Genomic DNA, 13,938 nt, shown 5'->3' on the forward strand with positions numbered 1-13,938 from the left:
GAAGCAGGCTCCCTGCTGAGCAGAGAGCCAGATATGGGGCTTGATCCCAGGACCCTGTGATCATGACCTGAGCCAAAGGCAGAGGCTTAACCCACTGAGCCACCCAGGCACCCCATGTTTTTTTAATTCCTTTATTTACTCAGCAGACTTACTGTTTGCCAAGTAATGTAGAAAATAAAAGACACCAATCTCATTTTTGATAATTTCATAATTTAATGCAGAGAATAATTCAAGTAACTATATATGCAATAGTATATGTTCAACATTAGGACATCTTGTCTTGAGAGATTACATTTATATAAAGGAGACCCAGAACATCTTCATGAAGCTGTTGCTTTTGAACTGAGCCTTGATGGATTTAAAGTTAGTTAAACAAAGCTTCTCTAGAGGACTTTCTTAGAGGAAAAAAGATAAGTAAAAGCAGAGAAGCAAGGAGTTTGTTCATGGAACTGTTTGCTCTCGGAATCCATTTAGCTAAATATTGGACACAAATAAGGGAATCATAGGAAATAAGACTGGGAAGATAATTTGGAGCTAGGCACAAGAGGGCCATAATTCTGCATAGTATTTTGCAGAAGAGTAACATCATTTGAGCTGCATATTTTGGAATGTTAATGAGACAGTAGTATGTTGACCAAATTGTTGGAAAGACTAGAAATGGCAGGAATCAATTTGGAGGCTAATTTAGTAGATCACAGGTGAGGTAATTAAGCTCTGTCTGTGCATACTCATCCTTTAAGACCTGACCTGAAGCCTTTGCTGCCATACCTTTTCCTTTCCTCAGTTGGGTTGAGTCTTCCTAGGTGTTTTCATATCTCCGTACTTACCCTCCATGGTGTTCTTTTTGTGTTTACCTCTCCATTATGCTGTTAGCTCCTTGAGGACAGACACAACTCTGTTATTAGTCTAATAACGACCAGCACCTAGCAGACAAACATTTACTGCCATCGGATGTTAAAATAGCGGATAGGACTGCAAAGAATTTTTAATTATCTGGATATGTATCATTTAATATGATAGCCATGAGTCCTAATGACTGTTTAAATTTAACTTTTTTTTTTAAGATTTTATTTATTTATTTGACAGGGAGATAGAGAGCACAAGTAGGCAGAGCGGCAGGCAGAGGGAGAGGCAGGCTCTTTGCTGACCAAGGAGCCCAATGCAGGGCTTGATCCCAGGAGCCTGGGATCATGACCTGAGCCAAAGGCAGTCACTTAACTGACCAAGCCACCCAGGTGCCCCTAAATATAAATGTAACTTAATTAAAATTAAACAAAATTAAAAATTAAGTCTCTAAGTTGCACTAGCCACATTCAGGTGCTTAGCAGTGCACCTACAGAACATTTCCATCATTGCATAAAGTTCTGTGGATAGTGCTAGGTTGTAGCAGAGGAGCTGGTGTTCGGGATGATAATGAGCAGATAAATTTCAGCAGTTTATTAGTAGACTAATTTTTTAAAAAATTTAAGTGCTTTAAAAAGTATATAGTGATTAGCTATTTACTAATGTTAAGACATTTGTTATTTTTAAAAATTAAGAAATTGGGGGCACCTGGGTGGCTCAGTGGGTTAAGCTTCTGCTTTTGGCTCAGGTCATGATCTCAGGGTCCTGGGATCGAGCCCCACATCATCAGCGGGGAGCCTGCTTCCCCCTCTCTCTCTCTGGCTGCCTCTCTGCCTACTTGTGATCTCTCTCTGTCAAATAAATAAATAAAATCTTTAAAAAAAAAAAGTTAAGAAATTAAAAAGTTCTTAGGGGATGCCTGGGTGGCTTGGTCATTAAGCTTCTGCCTTCACCTTAGGCCATGATCCCAGGGTCCAGGGATCAAGCTGCTCATCAGGCTCCCTGCTCAGCGGGGAGCCTGCTTCTCCCTCCCTCTGCTCTACCCCCTGCTGGCGTTTCCTCTCTGGCTTTCTCTCTCTGTCAAATAAATAAATAAAATCTTTTATAAAAAAGAAAAAAGTTATTACTCAGATTTTCTTTGATTTGTTTTCATTACTAAAATTTGCAATGCTCTAGTAAGAAAGGGAACTTAGGTGTTTTTTTAGAACCTAGGTGTTTGAACAAACAGGATTTCAAAACAGTTCTTGATTGAAGTGTATTTTTAAAACATTATAATATGTTGGAATACCTGGGTGGCTCAGACTCTTGATTTTGGTTCAGGTCATGATCTCAGGGTCCTGAGATTGAGCTCCGAGTTGGGCTTTGTGCTCATCGTGGAGTCTGCCCGAGATTCTTTCTCTCCACTGTCTTACCCCCATGGCCCTCCTCCACCTCACACATACTCTCTTTCTTTCTCTCTCTAAATAAATAAAATCTAAAAAAAAAAATTATATTCCACATTTTCATCATGGATCATATGTTTTACTTTTTTGGACAATAAATACATAGCTTAGAATAAATCCTAATTTTTTGAAGTGGTGGTCACATTGTAATTTATATTGTATTAACTATTCACTGTATAATCTAATGACTGAATAAATTTAATATCTAGAAAACCAGTGTACTAAATAATAAAAATAAATAAAAAGAAGGTAGCCTTCTTTTTTAAGTAGCTCATTTATAATGGAAATTACTGACAATGAAACTATTTCTTACAAAAGGTAATCCATTTGAGAAGTGAAGGGGATCCGGAATTATTCTTTTCAAAAAATTATGTTTTTTTAGCAAGGGAAATTAGGAACCAATCTGTTCTTCTTTTATATTTCAGGTAATATCTCCCAGCTGTAATGATGACATCACAGTGAAAAAAGACCAGTGTTTAGTTCGATCATTTCTCGATTCTAAATTGTGAGTCACTTAATAGTGTTACATTGGGAGAAAGAAAATGAAAGCACAGTGATAAACTCTTCCACAGTCCAAGCTTTATTTTTAAAAGTCTGATCATTTCATGAACTGAGAAGTCATTACATAATATGGTTTACTTTTTGTAATGTAAGTTACTTTTTCTGAAAAATTTTATATAAAAACTGAACAGTATGTGAGAATAATATTTAAAAAGTTTCATTAAGCATGGTATTGGTTTTCTCTTCAATTGTAAAAATTTGGTATTTTTATTATGTATGCTATTCATATGATGAACTATGAAATTTACTTTTCATAGAATTTTCTTAGAATATTACTAAAATAATTATTTTGACTTTTTTTAAAATTAAGTCACATTTTTAGAAACTTTAATCTCTGCTTTGTTTCCCAAAAAGGATGTAAAAAAAATTATATGTGTGTATGTGTGTGTGTGTGTGTGTGTGTGTGTCTAGAGAGAGAGAGATGTAATTCTCTGGAAAATTTAACATTTTTTAGATAAATGTAAGATAATTTAGATAAATTTAGATAATTTAGATAAATTTAGATAAATTTGGATAAATGTAAGATAAAATTTAAATTTTATTTTACAGTCATAAAAATATTTTAATATTACCTTCTATAAGGAAAATATCATGCTGGTATAAGGTACCCCATACCGTGTGTAGGAAGGTTGCATAGATTAAAGTATTATAAATGTGGGGCTTCAGATTAGTGTATTTTGATTATATGAATCTTAAGAATTAAGATACTAGTTTTGCATATATTTACCTCCTGCCCTTTATTAAGGATTAGGACATACATGGTCTTTTTAAAACATAGGCAAAATAATTTTGATTTTGAGGTTTATATTTTTCTATGTGTTATTATTTAAGTGATCATTTTTATTTAATAATGGTTTCCCTTCCCTTTATTCTTCTGTAATTAGTTATTCTATAGCAAGAAAAGATATCAAGGAAGTAGATATTCTCAGTCTACCTGAATCTGAGCTCTCTGCTAAACCAGGTAATATAGGAATGACTCAATCCATTATTTCATGTTGTGGCTTTAAATGACAAATAGTGACTAAACCAAGACTGAATATTCTCTGGTGCCATTTTCGTTGTTTAGAGGTAATATCTACTCTTATTTGATGGCTATTTTTTTAATGGCTAGATAAAATATTTTATTTGTAATTTTTAAGTAAGTTAAATTTTTCATGTTTTACCATTAATTTTTTAACAGTATCTTCTAGAGTAATAATAAACATTAATATAACATTATGACTCAGATATATTGAAGTCTACTGTATCATTTTATAAGGGACAGCTGAATTTGAGTCCAAATCTTCTGACTCTGAATGTTATTCTATTATTCTATGTTGCTAATTCTATTATTCTATGTATGCTATGTTGCTAATAACAACTGTTTATTCTTAGGGCTACAGAAAGCAAGCATCTTCTTAAAAACTAGAATTGTTCCTGATAATTGGAAGATGGATATAAGTGAAATCCTTGAATCATCCAGTAGTGATGATGAAGATGGTCCAGCTGAAGAAAATGATGAAGAGAAGGAAAAGGAGGCCAAAAAGGAAGAAGAAGAGGTGGTAGGTGAAATTTTATGTTTGTGACATAAAGTCATTTTAATACTTTAAAGTAAATATTATTGCCTTTGTATATTTTCCTCATTTAGATGCTCTATATTATTTGTTTCTGCCTTTTTCTAGCTCACATTGATTTGGTGATTTTTTTGGATTCTAACTTAGTGGGTAAATCAGAACTAATTTTTTTAGCAAACAAAGAACTTTTCAGGTTAAATAATCAAGTACAAACTTTTCAAACAACCATGGAGAAAAGAAATATAACTTTTAGGTATATTACATGTGTTAACTCATTTGATAATTGTTACCATGTGGAATAACTAGTACTATCCTACTTTAAAGGTGCGGAAAGTGAAGGTCACAAAAGTTAAGTAACTTTCCCAAGGTTGCATGGTTCACATGTCGAAAATAGGGATTTGAACCCAGATCTGATTTGTCTGAATTTAGAAACCTTACCTCTTTCAGATATTTTACAGTATCTCAAGAATAGTGGGGATTAAAAACCTACCCAAACTGAAAGAATATTTCATTTGATAGCTTGATAAATCATACAAAAGAGATTGTTTTTATAAGTGCTAATGGGTTTTTTGGTAATATGTCATTTAGGATATATATTTATAATTGTAGGAAATTATTCATGGACTGCCAGCATCATAGCATATATGAATACTGTTGTCTATTTATACAGCAATGTTTTGTCAAGTGGGATAAACTGGTAGTATATTTTTGGTTGTTATGAGGTAACGAGACCTAGGGACAGACAAAGAGAATGAGTTTACCAAAAAGAAGACCTATTTGAGCATGAAAAATATTTGCTTAGAAAATGTGGAATGCTTGTTTCTGTTTTACATATACAATTATGAATTTATGAAATAAAATGAGTATACTTGTATGTGATGAAGGGCATGTGGTATTTCTTTCCTTTTACTTCCCCTGCAGTATTTGGTTTTTTGCACTCTGAAATCAGAATGGCGGTTCATACTTACAGGCTGCCTACAGAGTTGCCATAGTAACGTGCTGTTGGTTTTAAGTGAGCATGCTCGGAAAGACAGGAAGGTTTAGCAGAGGCTTGGCAGGTTGCCAATGGAGGTTTGCCAGATGCTTTGAAATGGGCTGTCTTTCTTTTCCTTTCATGTAATGTCTGATTTTTATGTGGAAGAGAATGTAAGTAGTGCTGTATAACCCTGCGGATGCTATGCCCTAAGAGGGAAAGCAAATATTTGCAAGTCAGACTGAAAAATGTTCAGACACTGTACTGATTAAGTAGAAGGGGAATCTAACCATTTTGCATTTGAAAGAAAATGCAGCATATAGGTAAGATTTTTTTTCTAAAATATATTTAGTTACAATTTTGATTGCCAAAAACGGGGTTAGATAAGAATTTTAGGTGTTGATGATGTGGCTAATAATGGTAGGGCTCATAACCAAGCGTAATTGTTTCTTGTAAAAGAGACAGTAGGAGTCTATTTTTAGAATATCAGAGGATGAAGGCTATTTTTCTGAAACATAAGATAGATTTTGAAATGAAAATGATAATGAGACAGTTTGGCAGAATTCAGGATTTAAAGTCTAGATATTAAATGTGATTTTTGTATTTTATCTGTATTTAATTATAGATTATATGTTTTCAGGATAAAATAGGCCACATTTTCAGGGTGTGAACTGTTGCAGTCTGGTTTTGCTTTTTTTTTTTTTTTTTTTAAGAATTAGCATTAGTTAGGATCTGATATTGACAAACATTGAAAAAAGATTAGTTTATTTTTGCTAATACTTTTAATTGGTGTCCCTTTTAAAATGCATTTTCTTTACTCCCCACCCCCCAAAAAGCAAACCCTGAAATTTTAAACAAAGAGAGTTAAAAGAGCTTTGTAGTAAGATTGGAAAAGATGGCTATAAAATAGTAAATAGTAAATAGTGTTCTTATTACAGCTATTAATTTCATAAAAATCATAGCGTTTTATTCAAGCTGTTAGTAAATGTTAGTAAAAAGGAATGAAGAGCAAAGGCAAGCTCTGTTACCTATTGTTTGCAGGTAATAAGTAAAGAAATTTAAAAAGGTAAGGACCTTTGTAAGGGATAGTATCTTCTTAAAATGTGTTACTTAAATTATGAACCTGTTAAAATTAAGTGGAAAAGAATGCTTTCCATCTACTGAAAAATAAAAGTAGAATTACCACATTTAGGCACTGAGTTGTCTGTTAAATTATTTTCCAGATGGCCAATTTCATAGCATCTACTTTATTGAATTACTTGACAGGAACTAATTCCTCTTTTTTTCTGGCCATAGAGGTAGATTTCTTGAGTGAGATTTTGGTTGCTTTAGAAAAAAAAAATCAGCTGCATTTCTTGCCCTTGGATTTAAGATTTAGTTGCTGAATCATTCTAATTTGCCTTGCACAGTAATTTTAAAAAATTTAATGTATTGAGAAACTGAAAAGCAGTTTAGTCTATATTATAACAAAGGAAAAAAAGTGGGTCGGTATAAAATTAATTAAAGTCTGGTAAGCCAGGGCCTACCTGGCTTAGTCATTACAGGCCTTTACCACATAGGTGAGGCTAAGCTGTTGTATTACATTGTAGATCATATTCTTCCTGAAATGTAGTAATGCTGTGCTTTTCATGAGAATTTATTGTTGCTTTATAATGATAAAAAAAGCTCTTTAACATTGTGCAAGCCACCATAACAGGACTTTAGCTTGTCATTTGATGTTTGTAAATTTTATGCAGTAGAATCATACAAGTGTTAGATACTTCTGCAGTGTTAATGGACGGTGGACATTGTTTTTATGTTTAATGCTTTTGAGTGCCCTAAAATAGCCTAAATAAGATTTGAGGTTCATGGCTTTATGTGGAGGAGCATCTTTTTTACTTAATATTATTTCGAATTCCTAAGCATTTGTAGTTCAGGATTGGAATATAAGAAATATGTTTCATACTGTTACTGGGTAGGAAAAGACCTGATAGTCTGACAGGAAGTAGGTCCAATCTATATTGAGGACTGTAAATTTTAACCTGTTGGTAATTATATTGAGAAAAAAGCCCTGGAGAATATTTTTGTAGGCATTACTTAAATGTCTTTTGTTAGGAAAATTTTAATATTAGAAAAGATAACACTGATTTCCTTTTGAGCTTTGAAATTGAAAAGTCCATGTAAACGTAAGTAATTGTGTTTATTCGTAAGTTATTCATTTATTCTTTATATTCACTTTGGATGAATGTAGGAGAGTTGTCTAAGGATAAAGTGAATAGGTGAAGACATTTAGGGGGATTTGACTAGTTGCAGCCCTCCTGTCCTTTTAGTTTGCTATACGTAGCCTTATGTGTTGGGCCCTTAAAAAAATCTCCTCTAATTTCATATTTAGTAATGAATGTAAGAATTTAGTGCATTTTTATAAGAGATGCTGTTTTTTTTTTTTGTTTAGAAGTACTGACACCCATTTCTCCAATCTTTGAATTTTCTGGGGAATCACTATTATATCTGTTGACTAGGATTAAATTCCACTATTATAAACATCAGAGTGCTTTTGTTTTTTTATTTATGCAAACTGGAATTTTTTCTTATATGTAAATCAAGTGTTATTTGTATTTATGTTGACTTGTAAAGGCATTTATTAGTGATCTTTCAAGATCACCTTGGGTAAAAACCTACAATAAATGCTTGATAACCCAGGAAAATTATGCTAAATCAATAAAAATTAAAGAAAAATTTAAAGGTAATATTAGCATTTTAGGTATATCCAGTAACTCCAGCTGTCAATCATGTTTCTAAGCAGATTCTATAAAGTCAATTTTCAATGAATAATTGAGATTTTAACTTTCATTAAAAAATAATAACTTATTTGCAAAAGTCTTGAAGTTTAGCCTATTGGACAAGCAAACAAAAATGTCCTAATGTGTTTAGCAAGACCTTTCTTTACAGAATCAGTATAAGACCAACCAAATTAGGTTCACTTAATCAGATTAATGAGGATTGCACATTTGTATACACAATTGTAGCTTTATTTTTATGTATTTACAAAAAGTCACTTCTCAAATCAAATTATTTCATAGTTGTGGTAGCATGAAAGAGGGTTGACTGAATATAAAGCCTTAGATGAGATAGTGTCCAAAGCATAGCTTGATGATTAGAATGTGTGTACCTTTTCAAGTAGGGGAAAAAATGATTAGTCTTAGTCAAGTCTGATATAATACAAGAGTCCTATAATAATTTGTTTTAGGCAGATGGTTGTTGAACTGTTCAGCGAAATTTAAAAAGTGTCTTACCAAATGATGAATATATCATGCCATCTTATGTATTCCCTGAAATTTTCTGTTTCAGTGTACACAGCAGGGAAGAATGATACCTCTGTAAATTTTATGACTACCAACTTTTGTTGAGCTTCAACACCATTATTCAATTCCCAGTTTCTATAAGCAAATCACTATGTCCTCCAACCCTGCCCCAGTCCACTCCAACTTCAGAAAGAAACTAGAACTATCCAGCTGGGAGCATGCATTACACTTCACTTGCTTGTTCTCCTTCCCTGAAGTACAGTTGACGATATGTTGCTCTCTTCTATATGATGAGTCCCTCAGTTTATGCTCTGGATCTCATTCTCTTTTTTCTTATCTTAAATTATGAACTATCACTTCTTTCCAGAATCTTTAACCTGTTCTGTTGTTTCCTTCTCATCAGTTTTTAAGAACATGCTTCCATCTCTCCCAGCCTTCTGACATCCCCTCCAGATACTGTCCTCTGTCCTGGCCCTTATAACCAGATTACTCAGTTACATCCAATGTTATATTTCTCAACCTCCTGTTCACTCTTAATTCGCTGTAGTGTGTCTTGTACTCCCACCTCAGCTAAAACAACCAGTGACCTTCAACAAATTTTCTGTACTAAATCCGAAAAATTTTTATCATGATCTCATTTGACTCCTTAGCAGTATTCAGCATTTTTGACATGCCTACCTTCTTCAATCACCTGACATCCATGACATTATTTTTTTTCTAGTTTACTTCCTAACTAAATGATACAGTGACTCCAAATCTATATGTACATCAAAGATGTCTCTTCTTAGCCCCACACTTATATTAACTGCTAACAAGGCTTATTTTGTAAGAACTCAGACTCAACACGTACAGGAATTGTTTTCGTTTTCCCCCTGAAACTGGTCCTTTTCATGGTTGTCCCTAATTTATTTGAATAGAAGCGTGATCCACCAATTATCCAAACCAGATTCATGGCGGTCACCTTAATCCTCCCACTCTTGCCCCTCTAACCAATGAGACACCAAATCTTTCTTCTGCTGCCTGATAGCTTTCAGGGTTACCCACTTCCCTGTTTCTACTCTCTGCCACCTTAGTCCAAGCACTATTCTCCTTTACCTGCACGACTACAGTGGTAACCTAACCATGTCCCTGCTGGCCTCCTCTAGTCTTTTCTCTGCACTAAACCTAAGCAGATTTTTTTAACTGAGAAATCTCAATGTGATTCTCTTGGAATAAATTGATTTTAGGGCATAGAAGTAGTAGTATTTATTCTTTTATATTGAAATACTTCTAAAAAATTGCATCATGTCACCTCTTTCTATAAGTAGTATACTTTTTAAAAGTAGTATATTTACTCAAGATGTAATTAAGGTAGTTTTTTAATACAGTGCTGTCAGGGCTTTTAGCCCTTATCCTAAATGATCAATGCCTATTAAGATTGTGAATTTTCTCTGTTTCCTTTCCTCTAAAATCTATATTGTCAACTGATCATTTTTACATATGATAACTTTCTGGACAGTTTAGAATTCTACTTGTTGCACAGGGCTTTACTGGTAGTCTAGGGGGGAGTCATTTTGACTAATGGATCACCAGAGTTACCAGACTTAATGTTACAGGGTTTTTTTCTTTTTTTAATTTAAGTTTTCAGTTTAAGTTTTCTTTTCTTTCTTTTTAAAAAAATTTTAAAATTTATTTGGCAGAGATAGCACAAGTAAGGGGAGAGGGAGAAGCAGGCTCCCTGCTGAGCAGGAAGCCCAACATGGGGCTGGATCCTAGGACTCTGGGATCATGACCTGAGTGGAAGGCAGATGCTTAACAACTGAGCCACCCAGGAGCCTCTAAGTTTTCTTTCTAAATTTAGGTTCTCATTTGTTATATTTTACTGAGGTGTTAGGACAAGAAAATATATGTTATACCAGAGCATATGTCATCAGTAAGATGTGGCTTTCGTTATACCACAATTAAAATATTTAGCTTTTGTAGGAGATAGAAACAGGTAAAGATGCCCACACCAAATAATGTTCTCAGCTTAGTTTTGGAGACTTAGTGACTTTTTTTTTTTTTTTTAAGATTTTATTTATTTATTTGACAGAGAGAGATCACAAGTAGATGGAGAGGCAGGCAGAGAGAGAGAGAGAGAGAGGGAAGCAGGCTTCTTGCTGAACAGAGAGCCCGACGCGGGACTCGATCCCAGGACCCTGAGATCATGACCCGAGCCGAAGGCAGCGGCTTAACCCACTGAGCCACCCAGGCGCCCAGACTTAGTGACTTTTAAAGATTGTTTACTGAATCCTCACAACAGGATTTTTTATGAGTGATGAAATGGAGGTGTAGAGACATTACATAAGTATTCACAGACCTTTAAAATTTTTTTCTCTTCTCTCTATTGTAAGGTCTGTGAAAACAGTGGATGTCAGGCTTTTTGTTTGTTTTAGTCTTTTCCTTTTCCCACCAACATACATATCCATCAACTACCTCAGAGCTTGGCTAATATTAAAACTTGATTAAACAGTTTCTGAATAAATGAACGAGTGTGGACCATGCAGTTATCCTAACAAACTGCTATTTGAAACAAAGTGTTGGAAGATTTGTTGTAAGGCTCCAGAAAGTTCACTTTGGAAGAAACCCCAGAATAAGTTATCTACCATCCCTTCATAATATATGCTTTCTTTTTTCTATAGGCAATCTCATTTCCTTACATAATTTTGTGAGCTTTTAAATTAATTCTTTTTGGCTTAAGCTACTTTGGGATACTTTTCTGCCACTTGCAATAAAGGTTCTTGACTGATACTCCTCTTCCTTTGTATCTTGTCCCAGTTATTTCAGGTGTCTTCCGATCAGTCTTTTCCCCTCCAATCCATTCTTCACAAAGTTCCTGCTAGAAACCCTTTAATGGTCTCAGCACCAACAGGACGAAGATTAGGTCTTTTATTGTAGCCCCTTACTAGTTCGGCCCTTCATAGTTTGACCTGTGCCCACTTTCAATTCTCCCTGCCACTATTCTCCAGCAATATGTAACTTTTTTTTAACACCCCACCTCCCCATATACACACCTTTAGATTTTGCTCAGAAACTGTTTGTTGAGTTTTCAGGTATATTTCATTAAGTATCACTCTTCTGTTGCCCATTCCTTTAAACAGGATTAAATATAGTAGGGCAAATAGAAGGAAGGTCGAATAAACTCAGTGATATAAAACAGCTGAGATTTAAAGAATCCAAAAAGAATCTACATAGAATCCAGGATTTCTGTGTAGGAACAAATAGCAGCTCTGCTTGAGTTAAGGTTCGGTATGACCTATAAATGTTCTGTGTATTCACCCCAGTCATAAATTGTTCTAGCATTTATTGCATGGTTTTAAAAAAATCAGTATGGCTATTTGGTATGTTCCAGACTTAGAGTTGGCTACAATAAAAGCATGAGCAGAGCTGCTGGTGTGATTGCTTCTTTTGTGCCCGTCCCCCAGCCCAGGGGCAACTGCGGAGTTGCCTCTTTGGTTGTGCTTCTCGTGGTGCTTGGTTCTGCAGAGTACAGCTAGGTGCCCCCCATTCTCAGCCATTCTTATTTTTTCTTTCTCGGACCCCCGTTAAATTTATATTATCATTAATGCTAGCTCTGAAACTCAGCAAATGTAAATTAATCGAAGAAAATCTCCCCAGTTTATTTTCACCGACATTGTTTTCATTCACATACTAACAGAATGTCTTAGCTAAATGCCATTCCCTGGTGATAAAATTGTGGGTAAAGTAGGCATGTCTTTAACCTTTCGAGCCCTTACAATGTGTGGGAACCTTCAAGATTATAAACATGAGTAATTTAGACTTAAAAAGAATCTCAGCATTTACTCGTCTCTCTCTCTTTCTCCTTCTGGAGTAGGGGGTCATCTTTCCATCATCACAGAGCAAGACTAATCCAAGCGTTGATCCTCTTCCTTGTGGATTCTTACAGTCGCTTTCCTTTCCCTTCCCATCCATCAAGCTCATTATTGGCAGAGAGCTTTTAAAACACAAATCTAATATAATTCCTCTTCAGCTCTCTCACATTCCAGTTCTGATTCTCTAGCATATCATTAGAAAGTGCTTTCTTAATCACAGCCTGCCTTTGCTGGCCTCCTGTTTATGCTGTTTGCTCTAGCTCCTGGGCTCTCTACTCTTCACATTTTGAGGCTTTCCCTAATATAAACACTATCACTCCGTCTCCAGCAGAACCGCTGACCCCATCCTATATTCTTTTATGTATTTTGCGACACTTTTAATGTTGTATTACATTGGCTTGTTTTTCATTGCTGCGTCCTCTGCTAGACTCAGAGGGTCAAAAGTAGAAAGTAGGTCTTCTCATTTTAAACACAGTACTTTTGTATATTCTTCCCTGACTCATGGTTGCCATCAATAAATGTCTGAAGTGAATGTGAAGATACAGTTTCCAAAGTCAGAAAATTCATAATTTACTAATATATATAGATAGATGCACAACTACATATATAACACTAGGTAGTATATATTGATGCTAAATAAAATTATAAATTTCTTAAAATTATGATCTTGTTCATCCTTCTTCCATATCCTTAATCCTGTTCTCCACCCTGGCATTTTACTGGGTACATAATTCCTCTTCACATACTTGACTGAATGAAGGGAAGAAGGCATATCAGCAGTCTAGTGGACTTTACCTCTTATTATTACAAGCTTCTCCTACTCTAAAGCCCTTTAAGAATGGAACGCCTTCTGGTTATTGACCAGGAGAGAGATGCCATAGGTCTGAAGGTACCACGAACAGGGGCACCTGGCTGGCTCAGTCAGTAGAGCATGCAACTCTTGATCTTGGGATAGTGAGTTTGAGCCCCACATTGGGCATAGAGATTACTTAAAAAAAAAAAAAAAAGAAATCTTTAAAAATAGAGAACTTTGGGGGTGCCTGGGTGGCTCAGTGGGTTAAAGCCTCTGCCTTCAGCTCAGGTCATGATCTCAGGATCCTGGGATCGAGCCCCACATCGGGCACTCTGCTCAGTGGGGAGCCTGCTTCCTCCTCTCTCTCTCTCTCTCTGCTTCTTTGACTACTTGTGATCTCTGTCTGTCAAATAAATGGATCTTTTAAAATAGAGGACTTTGCATTTAAAAATACCATGAACAGAGAAAGTACACCATAAGAGCAAACATGAGCCCCCATAAAAAAGCCATAAAGATAGATTCTTCTAGTTGGAGGGGTTTTCTAGCATATGCAGTTTTAGTCCAAGGTGACTAATAAACACAGCTGTTTGCCAAAAAAAAAAAAAAGATTGTGAAGAATTAGTTATTGTAAGAAATTAAGC

The 13,938-nt window shown here is 35.0% G+C and overlaps 1 protein-coding gene across 7 annotated transcripts in view; it reads left to right on the forward strand.

The window, feature by feature from the left end:
* Positions 1-13,938, forward strand: part of ARID4A (AT-rich interaction domain 4A) — a 65,529-nt gene that overhangs the window by 18,431 nt on the left and 33,160 nt on the right. For all 7 annotated transcript variants that reach the window (XM_047736291.1, XM_047736297.1, XM_047736296.1 and 4 more), the window contains exons 9-11: positions 2,711-2,790; positions 3,731-3,807; positions 4,221-4,387. In XM_047736291.1, coding sequence (XP_047592247.1) covers positions 2,711-2,790; positions 3,731-3,807; positions 4,221-4,387 — 324 coding nt within the window. The remainder of the gene's footprint in view (positions 1-2,710; positions 2,791-3,730; positions 3,808-4,220; positions 4,388-13,938) is intronic.

Source organism: Lutra lutra, chromosome 7, assembly GCF_902655055.1.
Source record: "Lutra lutra chromosome 7, mLutLut1.2, whole genome shotgun sequence".
Taxonomy (NCBI): domain Eukaryota; kingdom Metazoa; phylum Chordata; class Mammalia; order Carnivora; family Mustelidae; genus Lutra; species Lutra lutra.